This window comes from Chiloscyllium plagiosum, unplaced genomic scaffold (genome assembly GCF_037043375.1).
Source record: "Chiloscyllium plagiosum isolate Xiang-an unplaced genomic scaffold, Cpla_swu_hap1 HiC_scaffold_27, whole genome shotgun sequence".
Classification (NCBI taxonomy): Eukaryota; Metazoa; Chordata; class Chondrichthyes; order Orectolobiformes; family Hemiscylliidae; genus Chiloscyllium; species Chiloscyllium plagiosum.
Genome location: NW_028270165.1, coordinates 93,142,410 through 93,164,675, shown reverse-complemented (window position 1 = coordinate 93,164,675; position 22,266 = coordinate 93,142,410). Strand labels below are relative to the sequence as shown.

The following is a 22,266-nucleotide window of genomic DNA, read 5'->3' as shown; positions in this document are numbered from 1 at the left end:
TTTCCAAAATCAGACCTGCTCACTCTCGGCAGGATCCTAGTGTTGTGAAAAATATTAACTTTCAGGTGGAGGAATCCAAAACTCAGAGATGTCAGTCTTGATGTTTTTGCTTTTTCTGCCCCAGTAAGATCCTGAATCAGCACCTTCAGGAGAATTAGTTAGAGCTGAGTGAGAACAGAGGGGGAGAGAGAGTGGGATGGTGCTTTCAATTTTGTGGAACAACAAAAGAATATTCCACAGAAAGTAGAATTGCTTGTTCTGAATTTCTCCCCTGCACTGATGGTGATGACTTTTGTAATCTCTTTTTGCAGAGTATTTGAAAATCTGAAGACTGAAGTTTCAAAATCAACGGATGAAGGGCTTATGCCCGAAACATTGACTCTCCTGCTCCTCGGATGATGCCTGACCTGCTGTGCTTTTCCAGCGCCACATTTTTCGACTGACTGTCCAGTGTCTGCAATCCTCACTTTGATGTCGATGTCTGACAGTCACTCAATCCATCGGGATCGCAACGACTTTTGACTGTGATTTCTGTGAGAGGGATCAACGCTTTTTGGTTCCTGTTTGAGGACGTTTTCAGCATCAGTGGGACTGGACGAGAGACCCCACTGTTGCAGCGCACTGTGTGTGGAGCCTGAAACAGTTATACTGCCTGGAAAGGGGATTTCACGGCAGGGAGGGGCTCTGCACGTATTTGTGTGCAGCTGAAGCTGTGGCCATGGAGAAACCTGAGAAATCCCGCCCTGTGGAGGAACCGTGGAAGTGTGGCGACTGTGGGAAAGGTTTCCGTGTCCCGTCTGCCCTGGAGACCCATCGGCGCGGTCACACCGGGGAGAGGCCATTCCCCTGCACTGACTGCGGGAAGGCCTTCAAACATTCCTCCCACCTATTGGCCCACCAGCAGGACCACACGGGGGAGAGGCTCTTCAGCTGCCCAGTGTGCGGGAAGGCCTTCAGCACATCCTCCAACCTGCTGACCCACCAGCATGTCCACACGGGGGAGAGGCCGTTCATCTGCTCTGTGCGGGAAGGGCTTCACCTACTACACCAACCTGCTGACCCACCAGCGGATCCACACGGGGGAGAGGCCCTTCAGCTGCCCCAAGTGTGGGAAGGCCTTTACCCAGGCCTCCACCCTGCTGACCCACCAGCGGGTCCATACAGGGGAGAGGCCATTCAACTGCTCTCAGTGCGGGAAGGGCTTCGCCGACTCCTCCACCCTGCGGAGGCACCAGCGGATCCACACGGGGGAGAGACCCTTCAGCTGCCCCGAATGTGGGAAGGGCTTCACCTGCTCCTCCCACCTGCTGAGGCACCAGTGTGTCCACACGGGGGAGAGGCCCTTCAGCTGCCCCGAGTGCAGGAAGGGCTTCACCCGCTCCTCCACCCTCCAGACCCACCAGCGTGTCCACACAGACGAGAGGCCCTTCAGCTGCCCCGAGTGTGGGAAGGCCTTTACCCAGGCCTCCACCCTGCTGACCCACCAGCGGGTCCATACAGGGGAGAAGCCATTCAACTGCTCTCAGTGTGGGAAGGGCTTCACCGACTCCTCCAACCTTCGGAAGCACCAGCGAGTTCACGTGCCATCACAGGGGATTGAAGGAGTGACGGCAGAGTGCCGTTATCGATTGGACTATCAACCCGGTTCCGGGGATTCCCAGCTTTGAATCCCACCACGACAGATGGCAGAGGGAGGGGGTGGTGCAGGGGAGAAAGCCCCCATCTGATTCCCCCTCTCCCTTGTTAGGGAAGGGAACCGCCATTGTGAGAAAGGATTCACTCAGTCGTTCCAGCTGCATCCTTTACCCGGTCTGGCCTACACGTGACTCCAGGCCCACAGCAGTCTGGTTGACTCTACACTGCCCCTTCCTGGCAAATGAGGGGGGAGAAACTTACTTGGAGACAGGGTATGGGTTGAAATTGCTGAGTGAGGCAATACTTCCTCCGGGTTACGGCTGTTCCAAGGATCCGATTACAAAGGGACAACTTGGTGCTGGCCAAGAGTAAAGACAGTGAAGGGGGGTGGGACAATTGGAGGTGTGGTGTGTGCACTTTCACCTTGAGCTGTTCAAAAAGCAACTACTTTTTTCCCTGCCTTTTTTGCTGGGGGGATCTGAAGCTGTAACAAAGTTGGGTTGCAATAAAGGTTACCTGAACTTACCACCGGGCTCAGACTCTCATTTGAAAGCTTTGAGCTCCAAGAAGTTTTTGTTTTAAAGCTGCTCATTTCTTTCAGCCTCCTGCACTAAGTTTAGAACACAGAACAATACAGCGCAGAACAGGCCCTTCGGCCCTCGATGTTGCGCCGACCTGTGAACTATTCTCAGCTCGTTCCCTGACACTATCCCAAAATCAACCATGCGCTTATCTAAGGATTGTTTAAATCTTCCTAATGTGGCTGAGTTGACTACTTTAGCAGGTAGGGCATTCCACGCCCTTACCATTCTCTGCATAAAGAACTTGCCTCTGACATCTGTCTTAAATCTATCACCCCTCAATTTGTACAGGTTGCAGGGGGACTTGGATAAACTGCAGAATTGGGCTGAGATGTGGCAAATGGAGTTCAATGCAGCTAAATGTGAGGTGATTCCCTTTGGGAAGCTGACGTCACCATCCTAAGAAAAAGTCTTTCACTGTCTCCCCTATCTAATCCTCTGATCATCTTATATATCTCTATCAAATCCCCTCTTAACCTTCTTTCCAATGAGAACAGACCCAAGTCTCTCAGCCATTCCTCATAAGACCCTCCCTCCAGACCAGGCAACAACCTGGTAAATCTCCTCTGCTCCTTTCCAATGCTTCCCAAATCCTTCCTGAAATATGGGGACCAGAACTATACACAATATTCCAAGTGTGGCTGCACCAGCGTTTTGTATAGTTGCAGCATGATATTGCGGTTCCGGAACTCAATCCCTCTACGAATGAAACCTAACACACCGTATGCCTTCTTCACAGCACTGTCGACCTGGGTGGCAACTTTCAGGGATTTACACACATGGACTCCAAGATCACTGCCTTCCTGTTATTCTTCCCAAAGTGAATCACCTCACATTCAGTTGTAATGAACTCCATTTGCCACCCCTCAGCCCAATTCTGCAGTTTATCCAAGTCCCCCTGCAACCTGTAACATTCTTCCAAACTGTCCAGTACTCCACCGACTTTCGTGTCGTCTGCAAATTTACTCATCCATCCACTTATGCCCGTGTCTAAGCCATTTATAAAAATGACAAACTGCAGTAGTCCCAAAACAGATCGTTGTGGCACACCACTAGTAACCGGACTCCAGGCTGAATATTTTCCATAAACCACCACTCGCTGCCTTCTTTCAGAAAGCCAGTTTGTAATCCAAACTACTAAGTCACTCTCGATCCCATAGCCTCTGCATTTACTCCAACAGCCTGCCATGTGAAACCTTATGAGGTTTTACTGAGGTTCATGTACACCACGTCAACTGTCCTACCCTCATCTACATGCTTGGTCACCTTCTCAAAAAACGCAATGAGGTTTGTGAGACACGATCTGCTCTTGATGAAACCATGTTGACTATCTGAAAACAAATTGTTGCTTGCTGGATGATTATAAATCCTATCTGTAATATTGCTTTCCAAAAGCTTTCCTTCAACAGAAGTAAGGCTCACTGGTCTATAATTACCTTGGTCATCTCTGCTGCCCTTCTTGAACAAGGACACAACATTTGCAATCCTCCACTCTGGTCCTAAACCTGTAGACAATGACGACTCAAATATCAAAGCCAAAGGCTCTGCTATCTCCTCCCTTGCTTCCCAGAGAATCCTTGGTTAAATCCCATCCGGCCCAGGGCACTTGTCTACTTTCACTCCTTCTAGAATTGATAACATCTGTGTGCAACTAACCTCGATCCTTTCGAGTCTAATATCTCGTACCTCATTCTTCTCCTCTACAATATTCTCCTTTTCCTGAGTGAAGACCGATGAGAGATATTCATTAACACCTCTCCAATCTCCACAGGGCCCACACTCAACTTCCTACTTCTGTCTTTGATTGGCCTTATTCCTACCCTAATCATCCTTTTATTCCTCACATACCTATAGAAAGCTTTAGGGTTCGCCTTTATTCTATGTGTTAAAGACTGCTCATGTCCTCTCTTTGCTCTTAACTCTCTCTTTAAATCCTTCCTAGCTGATCTGTAACTCTCCATCGCCTCATCTGAACCATCTTGCCTCATCAACACATAAGCCTTCTCCTTCTTTGTAACATGAGATGCAATTTCTGTTGTAAACCACAGTTCCCTTACCTTATCACTTCCTTCCTGCCTGACAGGTGGTCGGGACATATAAAAGTATGGGGAATTGGCGATATACAAAATTAAGCATATGTCAATGGAAAACATCCTGTGTCAGAAGGGCTAGTAGCTGAAGGGCTACTGAGGGTGCACTTCGTAACTAACTTATGGCCAGACGTCCAGAAGAATATTCAAAAGCGAGAGGAATCGTTGTGGGAAGCTCAAAGTGTCTGTGAGACACGGTGTCTGTGTGTGTGTGAGAGAGAGAGAGAGAGAGAGAGAGAGCGAGCTGTACGGCAACTAGAAAGTTTAACCCTTTGTGATTTGGTTTGAATGCACGTTTGTTTGTTGGTGATTGAATGTTTGTGCTTTGTTCCCTGGAGCTTGAGATCCGGGACTGTTTTGAATCTGATTTCTACTATGGAAATTTTAACATGATTTCTTTTCAGGTTAAGGATTTTACAGATTATGAAATAAAATGTTAACTCCTGTTCTTTTTACAGGTCATGACTGCCTTACTATCAGTTTCTAACTAACCTCTTTTATCCTTACATAAAAGTGATTTATGGAGAACAGTTGAAGTCTCAAAAAGCATATAGTTGGTCAGATTAATTGGACAAGTAAGGTGTCTAGTCAGGACCCTGAAGGAGGTGTGGAAGAAGGTGACACCGGACCTCGTTAAGATTAATTAAATTAGCAACAATGGGGGGCACGGGGAGTTGTCTGGGTAACGATCGATCTGTAAATAACGTTAAAGGGGAATATATTTCACCCGACAGTCCTTTGGGGAGAATGTTGGGAAATTGGGAACACAATTCCTGGACGCAGGGGAAAGATAAGGCGACAATGGTAAACTATTGTTGTTTTGTCTGGACTAGAGAAAGTATTGAAGCGCCTGGTATTTTTTGGCCCAAATATGGGTCCGATGAGGATTGGCTGTGTCAAGATCTTAATATATATGTCAATCGAAAAGAAGCGTACAGTCAAAAAGAGTCCGATTATGCGGCTTGTTGGATAGGGAGCGCGGGAATAAAATTATGTCCTATGAATAGCGAGGAATCAGGGAAAGAACAGAAAAAGAATGAATAAGGGAAGCCACAATGGGATCCCTTAATGTGTTCGCCGCCCCCATATACTACTCCCCGGAATGAGCCTACAGCTCCCGAAGTAGAACCGAGTCCAGACACAGAAATGGGAACGGACTCTGAACTAAAAGATGCAGAACCTGGGGGGGGGGGGGCCAGAGTCACTCGAGCCACCACACGTAAAGGAGGGGCAGAGATAATGGAAAATGTAAAATTATGTCCCTTACAAGAGGTTCCGATTGGGGAAGGTACAATCGGATATGTAAACGCTCCCTTAACTAGCAGTGAAGTTAGGGTCTTTACAAAGGAAATGAAAAGTTTAATACAGGATCCGGTTGCACTAGCCGAACAATTAGAGCAATTCCTAGGGCCTAATTTATATACCTGGGGAGAACTGATGGCAATTTTAGGAACGTTATTTTCAGGGGAAGAACGAGGTATGATTAGGAGAGCGGCTTTATAGGAATGGGAAAAAAGGCACCCAGTTGGGGAAGAAGGGGCCCCAGCAGAACAGAAATTCCCGAATGTTGACGCTCATTGGGAAAATAATGACAGAGAAGATAGGGAGTCAATGCGGGATCTATGAGAAATGGGAGTATTAGGAATTAAAGAGGCGGCACGGTGGCACAGTGGTTAGCACTGCTGCCTCACAGCGCCAGAGACCCGGGTTCAATTCCCGCCTGAGGCGACTGACTGTGTGGAGTTTGTACATTCTCCCCGTGTCTGCGTGGGTTTCCTCCGGGTGCTCCGGTTTCCTCCCACAGTCCAAAGATGTGCAGGTCAGGTGAATTAGCCATGCTAAATTGCCCGTAATGTTAGGTAAGGGGTAGATATAGGGGTATGGGTGGGTTGCGCTTCGGTGGGGCGGTGTGGACTTGTTGGGCCGAAGGGCCTGTTCCACACTAAGTAATCTAATCTAAAGATCATAAAACTTTGTTAAGGCCTTTGAAGTACGACAAGAGAAGGATGAAACCACTTCTGCATTTCTAAAATGGCTCAAGGAGGCCACAAGGAAGTGTTTGGGAATGGATCCCGATAATCAGACAGCACAGGGACTCTTAAAGGTCCAGTTTGTAACTAAATCATGGGTGGACATACAAAAGAAATTACAGAAATTAGATGGATGGAGTGAAAGACAGATGGAAGAGCTGTTACGTGAGGCACAGAAAGTGTTTGTGAAAAGGGAAGACGAGAAGCAGAAAGCCAAAATGATGGTGGAGGCAGTAGAAGAAATAACAAAAAGGAGACTGGGATCAAGGGATAACAGGAAGGGCAGGGGAGGACACGAAAGACATGGGTCAGATACCCGGGAAAGGAGGCAACAAACCAGAGATAACCACTTTGTTCTACCCCTCAGCTTCCACCCTAGCTCCCTTAAAGCCTGCCTTACATCACTATCCCGCTTTTTGGGGTTGGCACTGCTGCCTCACAGCGCCAGAACCCTGGGTTCAATTCCCCCCCCCCACACGTCTGCGCGGATATCCTCCCACAGTCCAAAGACGTGCGGTTTAGGGTGAATTGGCCAAACAAAATTGCCCCGTAGTGTTAGGTGACGGGGAATGGGGCTGGGTGTTTTGCTCTTCAGTGGGTCGGTGTGGACTTGTTGGGCCGAAGGGCCTGTTTCCACACTGTAGGGAATCTGATCTAAAGTTCTAGAATTTATATATTGATAAACTGAAACCTGCAACCCCTTCTAAAAGATGAAGGACTCAGCAGCGGTCCAGGTTTGTTCCAAATATTGCATCGGTTGCATGACACTGTGATGTTTTGCTATTAATTCTGTGTCTTATGATCCTTCAGCACAGCTACCCACAGAAGGAGCAGCGCTACAGAAGCTAGTGCTTCCAAATACACCTGGGTGGGCGGGGTTTACACAGAGGGGCGGGGTTACGATCTGCGTTCGGAAGGGGCGGGGCTTGCGTATCTCCTTGTCCGAGGAGGGGGCGGGACCAAGACCAGGGGACGTGGCCACCCCGAAGCCGGAACTGTGCCCGCAGTCAATTTCCTCCGCTGGAGCCTCGGCTGCAGCAACTAAGGTAAAGCTTCATCAATATTTCCTTTCACAGAGTTTGTATTTAATCACCAGTAATGGCTATGCAATATCATCAGAAAGTCCAAAAATGCAATTCATTTCAATCCATAACAGATAAACACAGAGTTAATTTTCTACGGGATTCAACAGCCTCAGCACTAAAATGGTCTCACAAGGGAACGGCTGTGAATGTTATCACTTGGGGGTCCTGTTCACACAGATTCACCGATGCTGAGGCAAACTGCCTTACAGCATCCTGTTATCACTTGGTGAGCCCAGGTGTCCCTATCCTTAAGTTCTCTCCTCTTTCTGAGCCTTCCTGCCTGTTTATTTTCTAGTGCATTAAATGTATTTAATAATTCAGCATTACATTTTAGTCTGAATGTTTAAAGACAAGTTTTAAGGCTATAGACTTTCTCACCCAGATGCCCACACCCTCATGCCTCCCTTTGATTGCACCACGATCACTGAAAGAGAAGGCTCGTCCAAACAAATGCCCTTCAAGGTGGTCCAGCCATCAACATCCTGTAGAGCGGCACCACCATCTTCGCAGCTCATCTGGTCATATTTATCATCGCCACTGACACGTGTGGGTGAGCCATCGGATCGCAAAAGGAGCATCTTCTGGGGCAAATCTATATCACGAAGGGACCTCATAAGCCTAGCAATTAAATACCTAACAATACCAGTACTGACAAACAGCCATAGCTAAATTGATAAGCCACTTGTACCATCAACCCTATCTGCAGTTTCCCCAACTGGTCCATTCAGTCAAGGAATGTCTGGATCTCTTCTTGTATCTTAGTTAATATTGCCAGTCAGATCGGGAATGCCCATAGTGCATTTATCTTGGACAATGGTGCAGACCTCACCCTCCTGGGGGAGTATATAGTCTAAGGCATACCGATTCTGCACAGAGTAAAGACACAGGTCTGATAATCCCAGTTTACTCTGTTTCAGAGCCTCTTTCGTCTTATTTCCTCGAAAGGTCAGGCTGTCAAAGAGGGAATTGCGATTCTGTTGACTTGTCACCCCTGCCGATCCTTCCAACCTCAGGGGACTCTGGATTCCCCAGCCTATCGGGTGTCCTGTATTGTCACCCAGTCCCTTGGGATCCTTCCAGTTGGAGCAAGGTTGGCTGAGACCGACCACTGCATCCTCCTCAGATGGAGGTTCCATCGACTTGTCCACTGGCCAGGACAAGGTACTGTTGTGGGAACAAGGGCTCCAATAGTGACCTTATGAGGGACATCTTTGCCATCCAGGACAAGGAAATTGGTAGCTTTACCTTAGCTGAAGAAATAATAGTCTGGTTTCGTGTATATTACAGAGAGTTTGTCAAAATCGGTTACTGAAATGTTACAGCAGGGGGTCTGGACAGCTCGACAGGAGTAAAGGGTCAACGTTTTGCAAGAGGAGGTGCTTGAGCTCTGTAAAAAATGGGCCAAGTGACTTGAGCACTCGCACTGTATGGGAGACAATGGTCCTCAGAATGCTGTTCCCATTGGGCTCTCCCTTAGCTCTATTGTACATGGTCTTGGTGACAGTATCAGGTTCTGAAAAGAGAAAACGGGGTTGATCATTTTTATCCTCACTTGGCTTGCGTCTGCAGGTAAAATCAAAAAAGCATGGTAAGGACATGGTAACTCTCACTGATTTCTACTGTCCAGATGGACCATCTGGTCTTTCTGATGTAAGAGTCCATTGCAATAATCAATCTTCGTCACGTTCCACACGTCAAAGGCGTCTGGTCCGGTGCACTGGACAACATCATCTCAGCATGGGTGGTGGATAATCTCTGATCATTCCTGGTCGCATCCATACTTAGTGGCTTTCCACATCAGGATGTTGTAAGTGATCAGAAAGGTGAGGAGATAGGCGATCCCCCACAAGTCCCTCCTCTTGGTTCAAGTATCTGTAATAAGATTAACATTAGAACAACAGCAAGATTCAAAAACCCAACTCGACAAGGTCCACTCCTTTTGTTGGGATTCCAGGATTCTCTCCTCCTCTTCCCCCCTTTTGATTGGTGCGGTCAATCAATTGACAATGGTGCAGTTGTACCCAAGCTGAGTGCCCAGCGACTGTGACCGCCATAGGGGTGGGAAGTAAAACCTGGAAGGGGCCATCCCAACGAGGTTGGAGACCTTTGCCAGTCCAGTTCTCGACGAGCACCAATGAACCAGGCTCTACCCGTGACAAGGCTGAAAGGGAGGGAACATCACTGTAGGCCGCATGCTCCTGGGAGTGAAAGGCACGCATAACACGAGTTAGAGCAAGAACATAACCAATCATTGCTTCGGTTATTTGGTGGAAGTGGACTCAGAAGGGAGTCGAATCGTTCCAAGGGGTACGGAGGCGGTGATTAGAGAGACTGTCAGCTGGAGACTGTCGTGTCTTGCTCGCAGACATGGATCGCATCTGGAATAAGGCCACACGGATTAGCATAACCAGGAGAGGCCAGACTCTGTCATCAATTTGGCAAGTTTAGTCTTGAGTCTGGTTAAAACATTGAATAAGGCCGGCCGCCTGAGGATGATAAGCACCATGCAGTTGCAGACAAGTACAAAGTTGGGAACAGAGTTCTCCGTTAATATTACCTACAAAGTGTGGTCCATTGTCCGAGCTAATGCACGCAGGTATACTGAAGCAGGGAATTATTTCCTTAAACAAAATCTACACCACAGTCTCAGCAGTAGCGTTAGGAGGAGGGTAGGCTTCAATCCACTTACAAAAGACAACAATAAGCAAAACATATTTATAGCAACTCAACTCATTTCTCCAACTCAATGACGTCCAGTTGAAGTGTCTCCAAGGGACCCTCCAGCAAGGGAGTTCTCGTAGAGATACTTGAACTAAGAGGTGGGGGATCGCCTACCCATGGACCTGTTTGATCACGTACAACATCCTGATCGGGAAAGCCACTGACTGAGTATCGATGCGATCTGGAACGATCTCAGATTATCCTGATGTCATCTGGTGCACCAGACCAGACGCTTTCAACGTGGAGTCGGTTGAGCGATGGCGTGAGCTGCCAGAGGAAGTGGTAGGTGCTGGTACGATAACTGGCCAGGACAAGGTACTGTTGTGGGAACAAGGGCTCCGATAGTGACCTTATGAGGGACATCTTTGCCATCAAGGACAAGGAAATTGGTAGTTTTACCTTAGCTGAAGAAATAATAGTCTGGTTTGGTGTATATTAGGGACAGTTTGTCAAAATCGGTTACTGAAATGTTACAGCAGGGGATCTGGTCAGGTCTACATAAGTAAAGGGTCGACGTTTTGCAAGAGGAGTTGCTTGAGCTCTGTAAAAAATGGGCCAAGTGACTTGAGCACTCGCACTGTATGGGAGACAATGGTCCTCAGAATGCTGTTCCCATTGGGCTCTCCCTTAGATCTATTGTACATGGTCTTGGTGACAGTATCAGGTTCTGAAAAGAGAAAAGGCCTATAAATGCGAAAGGGAAGGGTTCCGTTACAGGTCCATGTGCCGCATAAGGTCTGCTGTACCCCAGCCAGTGTTTCACCAGCTGTTTGTATACACAGACCGGAGATATTGGAAAGTGATATTTCTCTTCGCAGGGTCGGCAGTAGAAATTCTGATGAATAGATTAGAATCGGGGACTGGGGACGGGGCAAGCAAGTCATGTCCTGATAGAGAGGAATAACATACTACTGCCTCTGGGGTGAAGAGCGTTCTGTGGGCCTGTATAAATAAGTTGTTTGTGGATTGAGGAGTTTCCCCTACCAGGATGTTGCCAGGACTGGAAGGGTTTGAGTTATAAGGAGGGGCTGGGACTTTATTCACTGGAGCACAGGAGGTTGGGAGGTGACATGATTGAGATTGATAAAATCATGAGGAGTGGAGGTAAGGACGAATAGCAAAGGGCTCTTCCTTAGCGTCGGGTCGCTCAAGACTAGGGGGCATATTTCTTTAAAGTGACAGGAGAGAGATTTAAAAGGAATCCGAGGGGCAACGTTTTGACAGAGGACGGTTTACACGTGGAATGAACTTGCTGAGGATGTGGTCAATGCAGGTATGTTTACAAAGTCTAAACGACATTTGGATGGGTACATGAATAGAAAGGTTGAGAGGGATATGGGCCAAACGCAGGTAAGTGGGACTAGTTTAGTTTGGGAACCCTGGACGCCATGGATGAGTTGGACCGAAGGGTCTATTTTTGTGCTGTCTACCTCTCTGAACCAGAAGTGATCTTACTGAAACCAGTAGAATTCTGAAAGGGGCTTGACAGGATTGATGCAGATAAAATGCTCCTTTGTGGTGGGAGTCATAGAATCCCAACAATGTGGAAACAGGCCATTCAGCCCATCTATTCCACACTGGCCCTCTGAAGAGCATCCCACACATACCCACCCCCTTACTCCATATTTCTCATGGCCAATCCACCCTAAGTTTCACAGCCCTGGTCACTATGGGTAATTTAGCACAGCCTATCCACCCTAACCTCTACACCCTAATCTGTAAATTACCTTCTCAAAAATGTAATTTAAATGTAGAGTTTTTCTCTAAGAAAAATGTTAGTCTGACTCAACATTCGGGCGCAGACAGAATTCACACTTATTGTTAGAAAAGCTCTGCATTTAAGAAGGTAACAAAAAACAAGTTCTGGGATTAACAAACCAAAGAGCAGAAACCTATTCTAAAAGATGAAGGATTTAATCTAAAATTGTTTGATGTGTCACATTTCCATGACGCTAGACTCCTTTGGATATAAATTGTGATCATGATCTCATTCTCCAAAACTACCTGATGAAGGAGCGGCGCTCTGAAAGCTAGTGCTTCCAAACAAACCTGCTGGATTATAACCTGGTGTTGTGTGATTTTTAACTTTGTCCGTGGGAAACACATGAGTTGTGGGACTGCTAACAGTTCTTATTTTGTGATCTATTCCAAGTGAAATTTCTCCTCTGCACAGGCACAGTTTGTTTTTGTGCTTTGTGCGAGATCGGGCTAGCAGCTTTTAAATCCTTATGTGAAGCAACAGAAGGAAACTGTCAATCAGCAATTGTATTCTGAGAGTGGTACTTCCAGCTCTGGTAATCCTGTTGCATCAGAGAGGGAGAGGTTGTCACATCTAAAGAGCAGACAGAAAAGTTATTTCGCTTGTTGAGTCGGTTCCTCACTCAGATGAGACTGCATACTGCTTTTAATGGATCATAATTAAATGCTACAATGGAACACCTCAAATTCAAGGAATTTTGAAAGTGCAAACGAACAGTAACTTTGAACAAAGATGTTCTTCCATTTCTAACCTTGGTTGAGCCATGTGAAGCCTTTTTACTGATAGCTCCACAATCATGTTCCTGCTGGATTTTTTTCAAGACAAAATTTCTGGTGGGAGAAATACTGCAAGCTGGGAAGGCGGGGAAATGAGAAAAAAAGCTGTTAAAAGCATTTGAACTGTGGGCCCACGAGCTCTCGTGGGAGCAGTACATTTGCCAAAAACATTTCGGAGGAATTCTGTGTAACTGTTGGACCGAAAATAGTTTCCCCACTGAATGTTAAACAGGTATTGAGAACGTTGCGCATAAGAGTGTGTTCCTGAGGACCAAAGGAGGATTGAATTTGCCAACGTGAACCACACTTTACAGAGAGGAAATTTCTCCGGATGGAATAGGTTGATGGAAGTCAACAATTGTCAGATTATTTCATGAAAATAACAGCTGGTATGGGGATCCCAGAAGAGGGGCATCTATAATGAGCACACAGAAACAAACCCTTCAGTCCAGGCCAACCAGATATCCTAAATTAATCTAGTGACTCATTTGCCAACATTTGGCCCATATCCCTCTGAATTCTTCCTATTCATGTCCCTATCCAGATGCATTTTTTCCTTCGGAGAATACTTGGGTGAGAGCCAAGATATGCAATATCTCAATGTATAATAATGAAGCAGCTCATTTATTCTGAAATCATTTCAATTAGTTGGTCAATTGACAAATAATAGCTGCATAACTGTTGTCAATATTGATACTCAGGAAAGCTATTTTGTTTCGTATATTTCCTTTGTAAAGATCTTATCCAAATTATAAAATGAATGTATTTTCATATGAAATAAAATTTGCAGTGTTTTATTAAATGGTTGAAAGTAACTTTTGCACTTAATTGCTCCGTTTGGGATTAAACATTGTGACTTAGATAAAAGTGATCTTTCATAATTTATGGTGAGTCTATTAACAAACGAATGTTGCCATTTGCTCTCAAGTTCGCTCAGATTCAATTTGAAATTCTTGAATGAGTTGAATAAGGGGTAAAAAGTAAATATTTATTGCCCTTTTCTGAAATTCTCTGCACTGCCATTCTATTTGGTTAAACAAAATATGTATCTCTCTTCATAACTTTGATATCACCACAAATCCTAGGAACCCCATCCAGAACAAACATATAAATACAAAGTAGGAGACAACAGCTTCGCTTCACTTGGAGGTCACCACTGATGATGTTACCTAGCCAGGTAATGAAACATCTAGATATCAAACCTACAGCTCAGCGAGCAAACCTGCACCCTAAACATTCTACTTTGCTGAAAGACTGCACAATCTGCAGGCAGTCAATACATGTAATATATTGTCAATTCCACTTTGAAAATAGATAATGGGCCCACTACTTTTTGGATGTGAGCATAAGTGGTATAGTAAGTAAGTTTGCTGATGACGCCAAAATTGGAGGTGTAGTGAACAGTGAAGGAGGTTACCTCAGATTACAATGGGATCTTGATCAGATGGGCCAATGGACTGAGAAGTGGCAAATGGAGTTTAATTTAGATAAATGTGAGGTGCTGCATTTTGGGAAAGCAAATCTTAGCAGGACTTATACACTTAATGGTAAGATCCTAGGGGGTGTTGCTGAACAAAGAGACCTTGGAGTGCAAGTTCATAGCTCCTTGAAAGTGGAGTCGCAGGTTGATAGGATAGTGAAGATGGTGTTTTGTATGCTTTCCTTTATTTGGTCAGAATATTGAGTACAGGGGTTGGGAGGTCATCTTACTGCTGTACAGTTGGAATATTGCGTGCAATTCTGGTTTCCTTCCTATCAGAAAGGAATTTGTGAAACTTAAGGGTTCAGAAAAGATTTACAAGGATGTGGCCAAGACTGGAAGATTTGAGCTATAGGGAGAGACAGATAGGCTGGGGCTGTTTTCCCTGGAGCGTCAGAGGCTGAGGGGTGACCTTTTCGAAGTTTATGAAATCATGAGGGGCATGGATAGGATAGATAGACAAAGTCTTTTCCCTGAGGTGGGAGAGTCCAGAAATAGAGGGCATAGGTTTACAGTGAGAGGGGAAAGATAGGAAAGAGATCTAAGAGGCAACCTTTTCATTTAGAGGGTGGTACGTGTATGGAATAAGCTGCCAGAGGAAGTGGTGGAGGCTGGTACAATTACAACACTTAAAAAGCAACTGGAGGGATATGGGCCCCATGCTGGCAGGCGGGACGAGATTGGGTTGGGATATCATGCATAGGGATGTGCAGGTTAGGTGTATTAGTCCCGGGTAAATGTTGAGCAATAGGGGCAGGGGAATTGCGTGGGTGGGTTACCCTTCGGAGGATCAGTGTGTAGTCTTTGGGCCGAGTGGCCTGCTCCCACACTGTTTGGAGTCTCTGAAGTGGAAGGGATTTTTGTAAACTGTGCAAGGCAATGCAGGCGTAGTGCGGGGGCCTGCTGTTGGCCTTGCCCCGCCCCTTGCTCCTCCCCCTGTTGTTGAGCTGTCTACCAAACATCTACTCTTTCTCTGCCTTTTTGCTGGGGGCAACTGAAGCTGTAACAATGTTGGGACACAGTAAAGGTTACCTGAACATTCTGCCAGACTCAGACTCTCATTGAAAGCTTAGAGCTCCAAGCGGTTTTTGTTTTAAAGCTGCTCATTTCTTGCAGCCTTCTGCATTAAGTTTCCAATGTTGTATATCAGATGGAGCAGTGACTAAGTAGCTGGTTTCGTTAGAAGTTTACATTTTTCGGGAGTGCAGGCACTGCATTGTTTCAGCGGCAGTTTACTGGCAGCACTGGGAAGTGTGGGCTGTGTTCATTAGAAAGGAGGTGGAGGTGCTGCTGTTGGACTAGGTGGGACATGGTTTAAAAATCACAACACCGGGTTATAGTCCAACAGGTTTATTTGGAAGCACTAGCTTTCGGAGCGCTGCTCCTTCATCGGATAACTGTGGAGCAGGATCATAAGACACAGAGTTAAGAGCAAAAGGTCACAGTGTCATGCAACTGATATGATATATTGACAAATGTAGATTGCTGTTAAGTCTTTCATCTTTTAGAATGGGTTGCAGGTTTTATTTCACTAATGTGTACATCACAGTACTACTATTAAGTCATATTCTCAAGATCACTTAAGGTTTTTTTTTGGAAACTGGTGACATCTCAGCCCAGACAATGCATGAAAGGTGTGTCAGTATCTCAATCTTAAATCAGACTGGTACTATTTCCAAACTAGGAATTTATAAAATATTATATGGATTGACTACCTGCATGTTGTGCGCTTTTTGTGCAAAGTTGAATATATCTGTAAATCTAATTCTGCAAATGCACCCCATCGTTATGCGTGTGTGTGTGTGTGTGTGTGTGTGTGTGTGTGTGTGTGTGTGTGTGCGCGCGCGCGCGTGAGAGTATGTGTGCACATGCTTTGTAAAGGGAGTGTGATGGAGGAGAAGCCTGTAAGAGGGTGTGTGTACATCTGAGAGAGAGCGTGTTATGAGAGAGTTATAGATAAAAGTGAGGGATTGCATTTTCCTAAAATAAGGGCAGGACTTGTACAGAGGGATATGGGGGGGGGGTTGTACAGAGGGATATGGGGGGGGTTCAGGTACATACTTCATTGAAAGTTGCATCACTGGTTAGAAGGGTGCTTCAGAAGGCATTCAGCACACTTACCTTATTTGTCCACACCATTGAATAAAGGAGTTGGGACATCATTTAGAAGTTGTACAGGATGTTGGTGAAGCCACTTGTAGAGTACTGAGAACGTTTCTGGTGGCCCTGTAATAGGAAGAATACTATTACAGAGGGTTCAGTAAAGATTCACCAGGATATTACCAAGACTGGAGGGTTTGAGTTATAAGGAGAGGCTGAGAATCTCTTCACTGGAGCACAGGAGGTTGAGGGGTGACCTCATTGAGATTGATATAATCATGAGAGATTTAGGTAACATGAACATCAAAAATAGCGAGGAGCCTGCACGGTGATGTCAATTGACTGGTGGGGGGTAGAAATTGTGGCAGTTGGACACTTTAAATACATCAGGAACAGCATCTCCATACAGCATACTGTGCATGTCAGGTGAGATGCCAGAAGACTAGAGGTTGGCTAACATGGTGCCACTGTTTAAGAAGGGTGGTAAGGACAAGCCAGGGAACTATAGACCAGTGAGGCTGACGTCAGTGGTGGGCACATTGTTGGAGGGAATCCTGAGGGAGAGGATGTACTTGTATTTGAAAAGACAAGGACTGATTAGGGATAGTCAACATGGTTGTGTGTGGGAAATCATGTCTCACAAACATGATTGAGTTTTTTGAGGAAGTAAGAAAGAGGATTGAGGAAGGCAGAGCAGTAATGTGATCTATATGGATTTCAGTAAGGCGTTTGACAAGGTTCCCCATGGGAAACTGATTAGCAAGGTGAGATCTCAAGGAATACAGAGAGAACTAGCCATTTGGATACAGAACTTGCTCAAAGGTAGAAGACAGAGGGTGGTGGTGGAGGGTTGTTTTTCAGACTGGAGGCCTGTGACCAGTGGAGTGCCACAAGGATCGGTGCTCGGTCTTCTACTTTTTGTCACTTATATAAATGAGCATAAGAGGTACAGTTCGAGGGAGAGGCTGAACAGGCTGGGGCTGTTTTCCCTGGAGTGTCAGAGGCTGAGTGGTGACCTTATAAAGATTTTAAAAATCATGAGCGGAATAGACAAGATAAATAGACAAAGTTTTTTCCCTTGGGTTGGGGAGTCCAGAACTAGAGGGCATAGATTTCGGGTGAGGGGGGAAAGATGTAAAAGAGACCTACGGGGCAATTTTTTCACACAGAGCGTAGTACGTGTATGCAATGAGCTGCCAGAGGGAGTGGTGGAGGCTGGTACGAATGCAACATTTAAGAGACATTTGAATGGGTATATGAATGGGAAAGGTTTGGAAGGATGTGGGCCAGGTGTTGAGGAGCGGGACTAGATTGGGTTGGGATATCTGGTCGGCATGGACGGGTTGGACCGAAGGGTCTGTTTCCATGCTGTACACTTCTGATTCTATGCTGGTTCAGCAAAAGCCGCGCATGCTCTGTCTGCAGAAACAGTGCAAACCCTTCTTCAAATGGACCAATGAGAAGCCAGACAAGAAGCCTGGTCCTCCTGCCAATCAGAGCTCCCCAATTGTCTGAATGCGGAAGATGGACCATCAGGTTCTTAAGCTGCTGCTCCTCTCCAAATGAAGATTGAGCTTCACCTCAGACTGCAACTTCCTTCCTCTATCCGCCATCTGTGAATACGGCACTGTCTTTACCATTTCATTTTTTCATTCTGGGGTTAAATTGTTGACTTGCAGCAACTGAAAAGAAAGCGAGTGAATCTAGGGAAGGGACAGAGTCGGGAAATGTTGGTCCAGGTCTGTGTCTCAATTGGCAAACGCACGGCAAGTGCAGTCCCACAGTGTGAAGTTATAGCCTCGGTTATGAAAAAATAACTGCTGAAAGGAGGTACGTTGTTTAAATGGTGACATATTGGGATGTGGAGAAAGTGAGGACTTCAGATCCTGGAGATGAGAGTCGAAAAGTGTGGCACTGGAAAAGCACAGGTGGTCAGACAGCATCCGAGGAGCAGGAGAATTGACGTTTCAGGCACGAGCCCTTCCTCAGGAATGATGTGTGGATGTAAAACGTGACCTCAGCGTCCTTCCACACCAGTCACTGCCAGTTGTCAGACGGATGCAGCAAGCAATCAGCAAGGCAAGAGGTATATTAGCAAGAGGAATTGATTTCAGAAGTCGGGATGTCTTCCTGCAGTTAGGGAGTCATTGAATATATTCAAGGCTGAGTTCATCTGATTTTAGAACAACCATGAAGTAGATGTTTATGGGGGAAGGCAAGTAAAATGGTTGCAAGACCAGTACAGAACAGTTACAGAGTCATACAGCACAGAAACAGACCCTTCAGCCCAACTAGTCCATGCTGACTATATTCACAAACTAAACTAGTCCTACCTGCCTGTGTTTGCCCCATATCCCCCTGAACCTTTCCTATTCATGTACTTATCGAAATGTCTTTTAAACGTTGTTACTCAACCTGCATCCACCATTTCCTCTGGACATTCATTCCACACAAACCACTGTTTAAAATAAAAGGTGCTCCTCATGTGTTTTTTAAATCTTTCTCCTCTCACCTTAATTTACTCCCTAATCTTGAAACGACACATGCTGTTCACCTTATCTTTGCCCCTCATGGTTTTGTAAACCTCTATAAAGAGAACAAAGAACCTTACAGCACAGGAACAGGCCCTTCAGCCCTCCAAGGCTATGCTGATCGAGATACTCTATCTAAACCTGCCGCCCATTTTCTAAGGATCTGTATCCCTCTGCTCCTTGCCCATTCATGTCTCTGTCTAGATACATCTTAAATGATGCTATCGATCCCAACCCTACTGCCTCCGCTGGCGATGCATTCGAGGCACCCACCACCCTCAGTGTAAAGAACTTTCCATGTATATCTTCCTCAAACCTTTCCCCTCTCACTTTGAACTCGTGACCCTGAGTAATTAAGTCTTCCCCTCTGGGAAAATAATTCTTCCTATCCACCCCCAGTCTACACCGCTCATGGTTTTTCGGCCTCAATCAGGACCCCCCCTCCCCGAACCTCATTTCCAATGAAAATAATCCTAATCTACTCAACCTCTCCTCATAGCTCGCGCTCTCCATAACAGGCAACATCCTCTGCACCCTCTACAAACATATCCACATCCTTTTGGAAATCTGACATCCCGGAATTGTACTCCGTATTCCAAATGCGGCCGAACCAAAATCTTATATAACTTTAACATGACTTGCCAGCTCTTTTACTCAATCCGTCCGATGATGGAACGCGCGTTGTACGCTGCCTTGACCACTCTACTGACAGTCCCCTTCACTATCTGATATTCCATCAATCTGAATGCCCATCTGCAAACTTGCTAATGAGGCACCCGACACCTTCACCTTTCAACCTCCTGAAAAAAGTCCCAGCCTACCCACCAATAGGTGTGAATTCTGTCTGGGTCCCAATGTCGAGTCAGTCTGACATTTTTGATAGAAAAGCTCTGCATTTAAATTACGTTCTTGAGAAAGTTACTGAAAACAGGTTCTGGGATTAACATACCAAAGAACAGAACTCCATTCTAAAAGATGGAAGATTCAATCTAAATTGTTTCATGTATCACATCTCCATGAACTGGACTCTGTTGGCTATAAATAGTCAAATCATGATCTTATTCTCCACAACCACCTGAAGCAGCAGCAGCAGCACTTCAGAGCGCCAGAGATCCAGGTTCAATTCCCACCTCGGGCAACTGTCAGTTTGGAGTTGTACATTCTCCCAGTGTCTGCGTGGGTTTCCTCCCACAGTCCAAAGATGTGCAGGTTAGGTGAAGTGGCCACGCTAATTTGCCTGTAGTGTTAGGTGAAGGGGTAAATGTTGGGGAATGGGTCCGGGTGGGTTGCTCTTCGAAGGGTTGGTTTGGGCTGAAGGGCTTGTTTCCACACTAAGTAATAAAATCTAAAATAAATCTAATCACTCCGAAAGCTAGGGCTTCCAAACAAACCGCGTTATGGCAGCAGTGGGAGGTGTGGATTATATTCACTAAAAACAGTTGAGCAGTTAGATAACACGTTCGAGTGGGAAGTGTGTATAACATGATCGCACAACTCCTATACTCAATACTATGAGCAATGAAGGAAAGCAAACCAAATGCTGCCTTCACTACTCTATCCACCTGAGACTCCAGCACTCCAAGGTCTCTTTATTCTGCAACACTCCCCTGAACTGTGTCAGTCCTGCCTGGATTGCTTGACCAAAATGCAAACCTCTGATTTCTCTAAATTAAATTCCAACTGACACTCCTCGGCTCATCAACCGATCCCATAAATTCTAACTTATAGTGAACTCTTTCCTCTCTTATTCCTTGGAAGCTGAAAATCTCCATCCCACAATCACTACCTCCATTTTCACTAGTTGGACTGAAGGGGCTGTTTCAGTGCTGCATTGCTCTGTAACTCGGTCCTATATTAGTCTTAAAACCATTTTCTTGCCTTCCCCATAAACATTCACATAAAAATCAGATGAACTCAGCCTTGAATATATTCAATGACCCCCTAACTGCAGGAAGACATCCCCACTTCTGAACTTAATTCCTCTTGCTAATACACCACTTGCCTTGCTCATTGCCTGCTGCACCTGTCTGACAACTGGCACAGAAGGACACTGATGCGCCTCTGAACATCCACGCATCATTCCTGATGAAGGGCTCGTGCCCAAAACTTCGACTGTCCGACTGATCGGATGCTGCTTGACCTGCTGTACTTTGCCAATTGTGGTCTTCTCTACATCGGGGAAACCGAGCGTAAACTTGGGGAACGGTTTGCTGAGCATCACAGCCGGGTCTGCAGAGGCTGAGCGGACTTCCCAGTCTCCACCCATTTTAATGAACCTTCCCACTCCCCTTCTGACATGACTAGCTTTGGCTTCCTCCATTACCACAACAAACCAAACCACAAATTGGAGGAACAAAACCTCATCTTCTGTCTGAGCAGTCAACAGCCCGGAAGACACAACATTGAGTTCTCCAATTTCAAATAATCTCCCATCCCATCCCCCAACTCACTTCCCAGCCCCTTCCACTCTTCCCTGCCAACTAGATTCCTTCCTCCCATTCACCAACCAGGTCGTACCAAATTATGGGGATAAGGCAGGAACAGGATCCTGATTGAGGATGATCAGCCATTACCACAATGAATGGTGGTGCTGGCTCGATGGGCAGAATAGCCTACTCCTGCACCTATTGTCTATTGTACCTTCTACCTGTCTCCACGTTTCCCCACTTCAGTACCCTGCCCCCAGCACACCCTTGTTCCACAGCTCTCCCTATACCCACCTCCAGTCCTGAACAAGGGTTACACCAGATACCTCGACTTCTCCACCTCCTGATACTGCCTGGCTTGCTGCGTTCTTTCAGTCTCCTGCCTGTCTATTTTGCCAATTGAGAACAAAGGCCTGGACTAACTTTTCCAGAGTCTGTCCCCTCGCTGGATTCACTCCCATTCCTTTCAGTTGCTCCAAGTCAACAACTGAACCTCAGAATGAAACATAAATGGAAATGGGGGTGAGAAAAGAGTGGGCCGTACTCTCAGATGTTGGACAGAGGAAAGACGTTGCAGTCTGAAGTGAAGCTCAATCTTCATTCAGAGAGAACAGGAGCAGGAGCTTCAGAACCTCATGGTCCAACTTCCACATTCACCAACAGGGGAGCTCCGAATGGCAGGAGGAGAAGTCTCCCTCCGGTCCTCCAGTGCTCCTTATTTGTCCATCAAACGGCACGGTGGCACAGTGGTTAGCACTGCTGCCTCACAGCGCCTGAGACCCGGGTTCAATTCCCGCCTCAGGCGACAGACTGTGTGGAGTTTACACGTTCTCCCCGCGTCTGCGTGGGTTTCCTCCGGGTGCTCCGGTTTCCTCCCACAGTCCAACGATGTGCAGGTCAGGTGAATTGGCCATGCTAAATTGCCCGAAGTGTTAGGTAAGGAGTAAATGTAGGGGTATGGGTGGGTTGCGCTTCGGCAGGTCGGTGTGGATTTGTTGGGCCGAAGGGCCTGTTTCCACACTGTAATGTAATCTAATCTAAAAACGTAGGTC

The 22,266-nt window shown here is 46.2% G+C and overlaps 2 protein-coding genes across 4 annotated transcripts in view; both read left to right on the top strand.

Moving 5' to 3' along the window:
- LOC148145051 (uncharacterized) overlaps positions 1-2,155 on the top strand; it is a 234,563-nt gene extending 232,408 nt beyond the window's left edge. Inside the window, 2 exon segments of the mRNA XM_087975463.1 lie at positions 581-1,020; positions 1,022-2,155. Coding sequence (XP_087831589.1) covers positions 581-1,020; positions 1,022-1,667 — 1,086 coding nt within the window. The 3' untranslated portion in view covers positions 1,668-2,155.
- The window catches only part of LOC148145048 (uncharacterized), a 112,813-nt gene that overhangs the window by 18,974 nt on the left and 71,573 nt on the right, over positions 1-22,266 (top strand). The window lies entirely within an intron of this gene.